Below are 13,265 nucleotides of genomic sequence, written 5' to 3'. Positions count from 1 at the left end.
AAACAATTATCTTTAATTAGAAATAGAATAAGAATAATTTACAATAAATAAAATGTTGATCCTACATGTCATTTCATTTATTAATTCAATAATATTATATTTTGATAGCAAGTTTTTATAATGAAATTACCTTATAATGATTAATAAATAGTTCACTCTTTTTAAAATCTAATTTTATAAAATTGTCTACAGCTTCAGCCATTTGAAGATTTTCAGTTGAAAACCTTTTCTTCAAATTAACATCTATACAATCTAATATTTTAAAATAGCCATTTACACAATTTGTTTCAGTACTATTTAATGATTCTGCGGCAGTAGTAGTTGTTAGAATGAAATCTTCAAAAACATTGGGTTCATGTCTCATTCGCTTAGATGCTAATAATAAACATATTAAATAAGCTTAAAAATAATATTAATTTAAATAAATAAATATTTAAACAAATATTTTTTATTAGGTACACAAACACAATACTAACCTCGAGTTTGAAAAGGTAGGATCAGTTAAACATCATTTTCATCACAAAAAGTTTTTATGTCTAACCACAAGTCACTAAAGCCAATGGTAGATCTAGCATTCTTAAAACTTAGTATTATGCTGTTTATTAGATTACCTGCATTACCCAATGTAGTAGTTTTATCTTGAAACATGTTGCTAAGTATATTTATGGAAGATAATACATGTTGCAAAATTAATAGAAAAATAACAAATGATCCTTTTTGCATTATTGTAAGTATACCTATAAAAAATATTCAAAACATATTAAATTAATCCGGTGCTTATAATTAGACAATAGTATTAATATTTAATTAAAAATGATATGAGTATACCTATAGCTTTATTTACATTTCGGTCCAGTTGGTTATCTATTTCTTCTTACAAAACTGCAATAATTGCTTAATAATTGTATACAACTGACTCACAGTTTTTCCATCTACAATTCCACCTTGTATCACTCAAAGAATTTATTTTTGATATTTTAACTCCTAATTTTCTATGCATAGTAACTAGAGTTTTATTTTTAGTAGGATGAGAAAAGTGCTTATACAATGATTCTATTGTATTAAAAACAATTCTAGATTCCTAAAAAATAAAAATGATTTAGAAAAAATAAAAACATTTTCCCAAAAAGTAAAATATTGTATTGTATTTTATTACCTTTACAATTTTGCACATATCAATAACTACAATGTTCATCCGATGAGCCATGCAATGGGTGTAAATGGCATAGGGAAATTTGTTTTTTACTTTGGATTGAACACCATTAAATTTGCCAGACATGACACTGGCACCGTCATATGATTGTGCCACAATGTGATATTTATCCAATTGGTTCTCAGTAAGGAATTCAAATATTTTAGCACATAATGAATCTGCATTTTGATTTTCTGAAACGTCTACAAAACCCAGAAAACGTTCAACAACATTTAGACCAACAGTGTATCTAACACATACAGACATTTGTTCTTCTTTAAAACATCTAAAATTAAGTATAAATAGTGAATAGTTAGCATTTATTACTGTTGAATCATTTATTCTTAAATATTTAAATGTTAGGTAGTAGGTAGTAGGTACCTTGCTTCATCAATCATAATTCCAAATACTTTATTACATTTTATTTCCTTGGTTATTTTGGACCGAATGCTCTCTGCAGATAAGTTTACCAATTCATCTTGAATTAAATGACTGGTGAAATTAGTCAAGTTGCTATACTTTTCTTCAAATTCAGGGCAATTTTTTGCCAGTAAATCACATGTTTCTTTAAAATTTCCTATTTAATAAAATATGAATACATATATGTATTACAAATTGTGAACACAATATGGCCTACCATACAAATATGTTCATTGGGGTCTATTATTTAATACATTAAATATTAAAAATTAATTAATTAATATTAAATATTTAATAATTTGTTTATAGAATAAACAAAAAAAGTCATTACTTGACTTTTTATAGAGATTATATGATAATAATTAAATGTTATTGCACAGTAGTTAATAAATAATACTACTCACCTTTATTTGAAGAAAGTTTAAGATTCATCATGTCCTCTGAAAGCCAGTCCTTGTTTGCTCAAAAATAAGGTTATTTTCAATAAGAGTTTTTATATATTTTCTCTTCTTTTCAACAATCAGTTTATGACTTGAAGATAATTGTTCTTGAATGCTAACTGAGGACTTAGTTTTAACATGTTGTTCCCATTTAGTCATGCAAGTCAAATGGTGTTTACAAGTTGAATGTGCTTCAAGTTTACTTTGCTTATTGCCTTTTTTCCCTCTTGATCCAGTTAACTAAATAGTCAATTGAGTATATAATACAATATTTTGAACATGTCAGATTATAATACAAAAAGTATAGGTACCAACTACTATTGATTATAAATATAGCATTTATAATCAATGCTACTACCTATCATTAAGTTTGTTAAACATACTTTTTTCCAATTTTTAAACCCAGTTAATGTAAACACATCATCTTGTACACTTTTTCCGGTAGAATAATGCCGACAGCAAAAAAAAAATAGCATCATTCACAATACTATATTCAATCCATTCATATTTTGAATAGTATTTATCGTTAAAACTTCAGTTTTGTGAACCAAAATTAGTTTTTGGATAAGTCTATAGCACAGTTATAAAATAAAAAATGTTGTATTAACTTCAAGTAGATAGTCTTATATTATTTAAATTCAATATCTCACAAGTACCTCGGTACAAGTAAAAACTAAAAATACTTACTTTTAGCAATGGACGAACAGGGCCTGTGTCTAAAGTTCCCAAATCACTTATCAATTTATTATGCTGTAAATGTTTATTCTATTGTTTTACCGTGCCTGAATGTACAGTCGAAGATGATTCAAATAATGCAGAATCAATTCTGACTTAGTCAATATCGACGGTCGGAACATTCTTTTTTTTTAAATTAAATATGTCAAATACATTTTTGGACATATTTAAAAAAAAATTGAACGAAGTTAAAAAAACGAAACAACACTTAACAGTACATACGATGCAATGGACAATGGTTGAATGGCTAATGAAATAGAAATATCACTGTTGTGTGTTTGGAATTGTCAAATTTTACATTGGTATTTACTATTTCGTCTATTTTTATAACATAATTGACAATTCCAAGAAAATAATGAGATATCGTTGTCTGCGCATTGAAACCAATCATTAGATTCAACTGATATCGTTTATATATAGGTACTAATAAACTAATATACATTGATTCTTAAATATTTACTATGCTGTGCCTCTGTGCTATATGGACTTAGGCATTTGACAATGAAATCAGAAAATATATCACATCCTATTTTTTTTTCGATAATATTCTCTAAATGTTTTATTCGCGTTCCAACAATATTTGAATTGAAAGTTAATATTTATTATTATTTATTGCAGTAACCTGCAGTGATCAATTATTTGAGGGGGCTAATTTTTCTATTTGTACGTTTTGAGGGGGCTAAGACCCCTCAAGCCCCCCCCCAATTTCCGCCTATGTGGTTTACTAAAGATAGTTATCGTCGGTACACCCGGGGAAAGTTTTCGTAATAGTTATATTTTTAGCAATTTACCAATTTATACCACGAATTAATACGTGGTGGAAACACTTGAAACGTGTTACATAAATTATGTAACATATTATTATATATTTTATTATTGCGTTCTTAATATACATATGTGCTAATAATAATATACAGATTAAGAACTAATACCAAAAATTAAATAAAATATTAATCTTTTCCAATTTTTTTTCATATTTATTTAATTTTTCTAAGAAACAAATTTATATTCATCAAAATGTTGAAAGACGCTGCGTTCCCTGCGTTCCTTGATGAATTAAATAAAGGGGTACGCTATAATATGAAGAAGAATCAAGAGTAGCTCAGTCCCTCTGCGTAATTCAACCACTGATTAGCAGTAATCGTTGCGCAACCTGTATATCTTTAATCGTGATGCCACAGCTATTCTGTGGTGCTACTAAGTAGTGATGGGCACTACCGAATGAAAACTATCGAACTGTTTGGTAATTTAAACTATCTATTCACTCGGTTGTTTAACCGTTTAACTCGATTGTTTTCGGACTATCTAAACAATCGACTATTGACCATCAAAACAATCGACTGTTATCGTTGTATCTGAGTAATACTTAATTAGTATTAATGTTTATTTTTTGATTCGTCTATTTCACTGTATGATTTAATATTAGTTTATTATTAATATAAATATATATAATATAATATATTAACATAATTTTTATTTTTTATTATTTATTTACATGTTCAATTCATAATGCCACTTCCCAAAAAAAAAAAAAAAAATTGTTCTATCGTTTGGAAGCATTTTAAAAAGGATGCAAATAACTCAGGCGTGGCTATTTGCACTATTTGTAAAAATAATTATTAAAGATATAATGGTACAACTAATTTATTGGATCACCTAAAAAGAAGTAAATACGCTTAGTTTTGTACTTGTGGTTTGTGACTTAGAAATTGATTTCAGCAGACCACAAATGGCATTGCAAGAATTCGATCAAATCTTCGACTGTTGTTTCCAACAATTAACTAACTAGTAGTAATAGACACTATCAAGTGGAAACTAACGGACTATTCGGTAGTTTAAACCATCTATTCACTCGGTTGTTTAAATGATTGTCTCGATTGTTTTCGGACTATCTATTCATGTATAAAATAATATTTGATGGTTTCGATTAACTCGATTGTTTTTAAAACTGTCGATAGTCAAAACTAGTCGGTAGTGTTCATCAGGTTCAATAGTTCAATCGATATTTTGAAAAATATTGAATAATTAATACTATCATCCGTTTGAATAACCACTCGGTGTTTTATTAAACTATCGATAGACTATCGATAGTCAAAACTAGTCGGTAGCGCCCATCACTAACCGACCATGAGCGGCTCGCCGTGTGACCTGTTCGGCGAACGTTCACGCACAAGTCTAAACGATCGCGCAACGGGCCACACGCGAGCATTGGTCACTTTTGTTCGCTCGTGTGTTCTCATGATGTACCGACATGCGTGTGGATCGACAACGTCACGAATCGAGCGCGAACGAACGATACAGTAAAACCGTACACACTATATTTCTTACACTCACGCTCCGGTGCGTACTCAGGTTTAAAATTTTAGTTGTCACCGTGATAGATCGATAAAGTCTAGTCATTATAGATTTATGTATAAAACCCAAGATAAGCCAACGTGAACGAAAATTCACAAGATAAGGCCACACTGGTACATTAGTTTTCAGAAAATTCTAAACTGTGTATTTGTATTTTTGACACAGTTCAATAGTGTTGAAATATCGACAGCACGACACTCAACCGTCGATATTTACAGTATTCCATATCATTCCTTTATCCATATTATAAAGACAATTTTCTATACATACTGAATTCATATACCTTGTAATTAATAAATTATATCAACATAATCGTCAGCTAATATGTCATCCAGTTCCAAGGAACATGAAGTCAAGATTCCCGAGATGATTGTCGACATTCAAAATAAGAAAAAGTATCACAGATGCAGTTTCCTGGGAAAAGTAACAATTTATAATTTTTTTGTGATCGAAACTTGATGCATTCTTCTCTTCTGTTTTTATTTTCTTTTTTTGGATTACACTCACTGTAGACATTGTAGTTGTTTATTTTAATGAAATATCGATTTATCTGGATTTATTCTAATTTAATATGTTGTAGGCACAAACAGTGGCGTATTTACGGGGGGGGATATGGGGGATAGATCCCCCCCCTTGACCTTTTTTTTTTCCTAAGTAGCTATAAGTTGTCTCATTTTCTCTAATATTCTTAATATGATATTACTTTCAAGCATGTATGTTTTCTGTTTTCTATATGTTCTAGTCGCGGTAATTGTACCGCTCTGATAGTCTGGTATACTAATCTCCACTAATCGTTTATCGTTGGCGGCATGTACGACTATCAGGCAACAAAAACTATACCTATATTATGGTGTATTGTATTTTGTACGTTTCTGCGAATTATTTTTCATGCAAGAGTGTTTATAATAAACCCGATAAGCAATCGGTAAACAAAACAAAATGACCATGAAGACCGTGGATTAACCATAGGGCGGCCGGGCGGGTTTATTTTTAGAAAATTTGTTACTAGTAGATTTATGGCTAATGTATAGCTATATATATATATATTTTATCGTATGATATCGTGATTCGTTAAAAGTAGATATGACGGTCGTTGGTCGTTGACGGATAGCGACGCCGCGCCATTCTGAGAACTGACTTACTGCCGAATTGACTATTGTTCGACTTTATTTTTTGCGTCTTGTAAGTTGTAACTGTGAAGTTTTAAGACAATTACTACGTTTACATGCATCCATTAATTCGTATTAATTTGATACGTATTGAATCAATTCGAATTAGGTCACAAGTATACATACTATAGTAATACCGTATTAGGATAATACACTTCCACCAAACCAGTTTACGTGGCAACGTTTACATGCACAGTTTAAACCGATTTACCTTAATATTCGAATTAATAATTTCATTTTTTCCTTATCACAACAAATTACCGCAATCCTGATTCGGTTGTTGTAGTATCATCCGTTTATATGCATTTTGAACTCCCGTAGTTATTTCCAATGCGCATTTCAAATGTGAATTAACTAAACCGTTTTAGGTAAACCGAATTGGTATAAAACTGAATTAACAGTCGTTTACATGCATTTAACTCCAGGAGTTAACTAATTCGAATTGAGTTAAATCGGTTTTAACTGTGCATGTAACCGCGGTAAATATGAGTAATACTCAAAAACAAAAAAAAACTTTATTTTCTTATTTTAGTACAAATAAAAAAATTTGTTTGGAAAATGATGAGGTAATTATAAAGATTAATTCTTATTTTGCCTTGATCCACACTAACCTCAATAGGTAACAAGTTAGGGGATTTTAAAAATGTATATTATGTACGAATTTATGGCTGTTAGGATGTATTATTATATATTTCATCCCCCCTAGCAAAATTCCTAAATACGCCACTGGGCACAAACAATCAAAGTTAAATGCGTTTTTACATTTCTTTACAAAATTCAGATTTATCAGTAGCTATGACGTTCTTTTATATTGTGGTATAGCGTAATTCTGATTTTTTTTAGAAATTTTAACGTAGTTTAAATTGAATTTTTCTCAAGGACATGTTTGAGTTATGGCCATGGGGGGGGGGGCGAAACTAATATTTCTTCAATACAAACTTAAAAATAATTTTTCATTACCTACAGCTCATGTTTCTGTTATAATGATAGCATTATAATGATAACTAATAATTTATATTCTTAATTATTTATACATTACATTTTTTAAGTAAATCAATGTATTATATTCAACAAAAATACGAGCCATGGGGGGCGAATTCCCCCTTTTCCCTCCAAATACGCCCTTAATTTTTTAATATGTAAAAAAATATTAATTTGTGATTACATCTACGAAAAAGATTAATTTAATTAAATAATTTCATGATGTATAAAACGATGTGTAATTAATGATAATTTGTAATATTTTATAATTATATAAGAAACATAAATTTCCAAAGGATTATTTATTTTGAATATTCAGCTGTTCTGACCATTATATTCTTTGCTTATTGATATTGATAACTAATTAAACAATTTATCTAAAATTTACATTTATGCATAATGATGATAAACATTTGCCGTATATGTCTATATGCATCACACATATTTTATTATTTATAATTGAAAATTGTCATGTAGTGGCGTACCCAGAAATTTTTTATGCGAGGGGGGTCCAATATTTTTATTTTCTCTATTCTCTAATTATAATTACAGTTTAATTCAACACCAACAAATTACTGTAATAACTATAGTAATAGTCGCAATAGTTATACACGCATCACAGATATTATACACAAATGTTTAATATAATAGGTAGGTACTATAATTTGAAATCAATTTTTATTTAGTAGTAAAATTTTATAAAAAAATACATTATTCAATTGACAATTTTTTTTTATTTTTTTTTTTTATATTATTAATAAAATAAGACATTCCTAGCCGTTGCAGGCTATCTATATCTATGGATAAAAGACAATATTAGTTTGTAGCTATTTTAAAAGGATAATTATAATTATAAAAAAAAAAATGAACAGATGTATACAATTAAGCTAAGCTTAATTAAGCTACAATTGACAATAATAAATAATATTAAAAAAACAGAAAATCAAAATTTTTATATAATTATTTTAAATTAAATTATCATTATTAATTATTAATTATTTATTTTAAATTATAAGACTTTGTATATCGAAGATGATGGGAAATTAAAATACACTACAAACTATTATTATAATATTTATTATTAAACCATTTAGAAATTTCAATGGGGGGGGTCCGAACCCGAAAATCCTCCCTTGGGTATACCCCTGTTGTCATGTGAAAATCAAAATTTGATACTTTTTTTGGAATACACAGTGGATTTTAATATTGTTTTCTTTGTTGATTGTAATATTTAATACACAATTTTTCCAGCATTAGGTAGATATATTTATAGATCCTGGTATTTAATTTGTTGGGGTTTGGTGTACAAATTTAGCGTTATTGTGAATAATATCCAAATAACTAGAATTTATTTATCTAAATTTTAATTGTGTATACCTACTAATAGTAATACTACTAACAATAGTATGCTACTATTGTTAGTAGTATTTAGTATTTCATGCTCGTGAAACGGCTCGCTGCCCAGGTTTCCCTCGTCACGCTTACCTACTATAGTCGAAAAAAAATCGGTACTGATTATATTCCATTTTTCCATTAAATTTAAATTTGTTTCTGATATTTTTGAGAACTCACCATGGGCGACAGAAATCGGTTATTAGGTTCGGAACCATAAACACATTTGAAAGTTGCTTTGATCGCAACAACGTTATTGAACATTTCATTTATTTTCTTATTAAATGTATTTATTCTTATTATTCAATTATGTTTAGTATCGTTTTTTATATATAAATATAGAATTTATCACAAGTAACCTAGAATCATAGACATAATAACTATGTATAATTATTATGTCTATGCTTAGGACCAGTACCGGTATATATATATATATATATAGGGATATAGTTACCCTGTGCTAATTTATAAAAAAGGCCTCTCTAGTACAGCTCATATTTTTTCATTAAAAAAAAGTAGGGACTTTATATAAATTATATATAGATTCAAGTCTCGTGTAATTTATAATTAATTTAATCACGGGAAATAACTTCGATAGAGAAATAATTTAAATAACACCATTACGTGGGTGTATGAGTATGACAGATAACCCATGCGTTTAAAATTTGTGTACGTATACTGGATGCAAAAATATATATGTTGTATGAATTAGAGCAGCAATTCTCAAAGTGTGTTCCGCGGAATTTAAGGGTTCCTCAAGGTGTATATGAATATTGAAAATGGTAATTGTTGTAAATAATAATCATGAACTATCTATAAAACATTTTGGCATTCGTGTAGCAGGTGATCTACCGGGAGGTGGGTGATCTGCGAATTCAGGACGAGTGATCTTCGTTTTAATAGTATAAAAACACATTATATTTTTTAATATGAGTACGTTATATAATACAAATATTCGTCAAATATAAAAATAAAACATAATTAGCCAAATATAATTATAATTTAAATTACAGTAAACATTTATATTCGTAATATAATTTAAAAAATTTGCTTAGGCGCCGAAAAAAATGTAAATTTTAATGTGGAAAAACCTAAAAACTCTTAAACTCATTTATAAGATTACACGAATGTGCATTGTAAGGAAAAAAGAAAGCGTGAGGACTAATATTGTGAATTCTTCGTTGTTAATACTGCCTCACTGTGTAATCATGCACAATCTGCACATGCCCTTCGCCGACCCTGCTTAGGACAATGTGTGCTAATTACAAACATTTTAACTATGTGTATACGTATAAAATTAACAACACTAGGAATGTGAAGAAAAAAGTGTAAAGCTAAAATATTTACAAAAAATAATTATGAACTAGTCAAGTTTAGAACGAATTATGTAGCATACATGTATATACACGTCTCATAGATAGACACATAATCAGTTCCGTCTTTAAGCTTAAAGCAATAGAAGATATCAGTATAAGATTCAAAAATATCATTTAAAAGAAATGAGACAAGGCAGCTCTATTTCCATTAAAGAATAATTCTTCCAACTAATCCAATTTTTACACATTCTGTCCACGATGCAATGCTAGTAATGAATATTTTGACGGAATTAGATAAAAAGTTTTAACTATAAAATTACTCAAAAATGTTTTTTTTTTTTTTTAAGTGAATTCAATAATTAAAACTTTTCTCGTATGTAAAATGTTTGTCGAACGGTCAGGGCCGTCGAGAGTCACGTCGGGCCCCGTGGTAAGGTGCGGGCCCCTGCTTTTAAAAATATCAAATATAAAAAGTAAAAATAAAAAACTTAATATTTTTATTTAGGAAAAATAGGTATAGAATATCGGAAATAGTTAAAATGATATAAAAAAAAAATAGGAATCAACATATTTTTGACATTGCCTTATATTACTATATAATTTAGTTGGTACATTTGTTTTTTTTTTTAAGAAAGAAAAAACATGAACCCAAATGTTAAACTTTTTATTAATTAAAATTTCAAAAATTCGCTTTTCGCGCCTTTTGTTGTGCAAAATCTTCAATTATGTCATCGTAATTGATTGATCTCGCCGTTTTACTTTCGATAGCCAAAATAGAAAGACCGTTTAATCATTTCTGGCCCATGGTGGCCCTGTAATGATTTTTTATTCGAGCTAGAACACTAAATGAGCGCTCGGCACTCGCTACCGTTACGAGCAGCGTTAGGAAAATTCATAAGACGATACAAACATTCGGAAACAAATTATTTAATTTGAGCTCCTTCAATTTATTCAAAAGAACGAGTGGCGATAAAGGTTGTCCAATATTCAAAGATTGAATCGATTTCAATAGAACGATTTCATCTATAAGTTCAATAGAAACATCACAATTATAAATTTCTTGAAATTTCTTCGCAGACGCTTTTAATAGTTCTTCATTTTCTGTATTAGCATAGTTCCACATAAAACAGAAATTTTAATAAATTTCAGTAATTACTTTGAATCAATGTGTTATGCTGGCGACAACTGAATCTAGAATCACATAAAATTTAAACATTTTAAAATGATCTTCGAGGGAAACATTTGGAATATTCGACCTAGTTCGTCTTTTTTCAGGAAAACTGGCACTTCATCCCAAATTGGTGGCAACTAATTCATATTCCTGCAATATTAGGTTCCAATTACTTTGTATATATGTAAGTTCACTAATCAAACTCGCAATATTATCTTTTTCCACATCAATAATCGCAATTCTAGCTTGAATCACGTTATTTCTCAAGTCAATTGGTATAAGGATTTTCAGCCATGTCGATGACATTAATAAGAATTTGAAAGATGTAATACATTTTTTAATACCTTTCAAATCATTTATCAAATCTGTATTGAGATTTAGTAAAAATAGTTCGTCAATGGCGTTTACTATTCCACGTAAATGGGCAACAAAAGGTTTCACACAGTCCACTCCAGCAGACCATCTTGTATCGGAGGTAGTATGTAAAGAGCACTTAACGTTTCTAAGTAAAATTTCCCAACGTTGTGGGCTACTGCTAAAGATATTATAACATTTTTGTAGTATCACACCGAAAAAAGTTATTGCATCCGGACAACATGCAGCAGCTGCTATTCCACACAAATCCAAAGTATGACAGCCACATGGTGAATATACTGCTAACTTGTTCAAGTCGATAATTTGCTTTTGTACACCTTTGTAGCATCCGCTTATATTGGAGCCATTGTCATAGCCCTGACCACGACAATCAGAAATTGATATGCTTCGAGCTTCAATTTTTTCGCGAATGAGTGTAGCAATCTGTGCACCGGTTTTCAGGTTACAATTTTCGAAAGATAGAAAATGCTCTTCGATTTTATACAACTCGGATTTATCATCATATCGTACATAACGAAAAATAAAAGCATTTTGTTCAATGTGAGCGGCATCTGGCGTAGCATCAACGATTATAGAATAATATTTTGCCACCTTGATTTTATCAACTATACGGTTTTCATCTTGTTTGCTACACAAAGCTATGAACTCATTTTGTATCGTGGGAGAAAGATAATGAACTTGCAAACGTTGGTTATTTATTGTGCTTCTTTTATTTTAAGTAAATGTTCTTACAGAATGGTGTCATATTCACTAATTAATTCCAAGATGCCTAAAAAAAAACTATTTTGTGAAAAAATAATTTATTTTATCAATCAAATGTGAATTTTTAAATAAAAGTCCATAACTTGAATTTCTTATCAAGCAGTTATCTCCTCTCAATGGCAATCCTCTTTCTCCAATAAATATAATAACATGAAGAATTCTTTTCAAAATATTTCTCCATTTTTGAGCTTCTGAAGTAATTTGATCAGATAACTGATGTTCAATCAATAATTCATCAGCAATTCTTTTTTCGAAACATTTCCACTCTACATAACATTTTTATGATCAACGTTATTTTGGTGCTGAGGAACTCTTTCATACAATTTTTTTCCAACATTGATCGTTGGGCACCAACTAATTTACTAAATAGGCGATAAAGAAAACAAAATAAAGCTTTTTTACATCGACTCCAAACCAGCCAATCTCGATCAACTACTTCTCCATTTGGCTATTTGTATGAAAATATAAAAATTGGAAATTTGCGATAGTTATCTTTTGGCAAGTTTTCACGTACAATTTCATGCCCATATCGAACAACTTTTTCAATTTCAAATAGTGTAATATTGATAGAATCGAAAATACCAATATCTAAATTCATTGGCTTAGATTTCAAATTTAATATAATCGGAGATGGAAATGAGGCTACATTTATTTCATTTTCGGTGTTTTCTTTCACAGCCGAAAGTTCGTGTTGATGCGTGTGAAGAGATGAAGAATCATTATTTTGGATACTTTCAACAGTGGTATGAATAGCTTTATTCGATGTTTCGTTATTTTTACTTCTAGAATCCGTAAATTTTTATTCTGAAATGGACGTAGAAAATTTAAAATGAGAATTCGAAATCAATACGGGCTAGATGCCAAAAGCAAAAAACGATTTTTAATTATATAATGTTGTATATATAAATATTGTGTGTGTGTGTGTGTGTGTGTGTGTGTGTGTGTGTGTGTGTGTGT

General features: G+C 29.4%; 1 protein-coding gene and 1 pseudogene across 2 annotated transcripts; one reads left to right on the top strand and one right to left on the bottom strand.

The window, feature by feature from the left end:
• Window positions 1-481: 481 nt before the first annotated feature.
• On the bottom strand, window positions 482-3,156 carry LOC112687962 (zinc finger MYM-type protein 1-like). Of its 2 annotated transcripts, none has more exons than XM_025560964.1 (7): window positions 2,740-3,156; window positions 2,436-2,622; window positions 2,017-2,292; window positions 1,574-1,769; window positions 1,157-1,478; window positions 829-1,081; window positions 482-737 (listed from the first exon to the last, which is right to left on the bottom strand). In XM_025560964.1, exons 3-6 carry the CDS (start codon window positions 2,045-2,047, stop codon window positions 896-898), a joined length of 735 nt encoding a protein of 244 aa, XP_025416749.1. In that variant the 5' UTR covers window positions 2,048-2,292; window positions 2,436-2,622; window positions 2,740-3,156; the 3' UTR covers window positions 482-737; window positions 829-895. The 2 variants fall into 2 exon arrangements, with proteins under 2 accessions (XP_025416749.1, XP_025416750.1); XM_025560965.1 differs by having other exon boundaries at window positions 1,187-1,478.
• Window positions 3,157-5,312: 2,156 nt separating this feature from the next.
• LOC112687916 overlaps window positions 5,313-13,265 on the top strand; it is a 22,976-nt pseudogene continuing 15,023 nt past the window's right edge.

This window comes from Sipha flava, unplaced genomic scaffold (assembly GCF_003268045.1).
Source record: "Sipha flava isolate LNK unplaced genomic scaffold, YSA_version1 36_pilon_pilon, whole genome shotgun sequence".
Taxonomy (NCBI): domain Eukaryota; kingdom Metazoa; phylum Arthropoda; class Insecta; order Hemiptera; family Aphididae; genus Sipha; species Sipha flava.
This window is presented reverse-complemented; position numbering and strand designations above follow the sequence as displayed.

Coding starts and splice junctions, on each gene's coding strand:
- LOC112687962 (XM_025560964.1), bottom strand. CDS start 2,047: ATGATGAATCTTAAACTTTCTTCAAATAAAG. Junction 1,770..2,016: donor TAAACTTTCTTCAAATAAAG/GTGAGTAGTATT, acceptor TTTATTAAATAG/GAAATTTTAAAGAAACATGT. Junction 1,082..1,156: donor ATATGTGCAAAATTGTAAAG/GTAATAAAATAC, acceptor TTTATTTTTTAG/GAATCTAGAATTGTTTTTAA.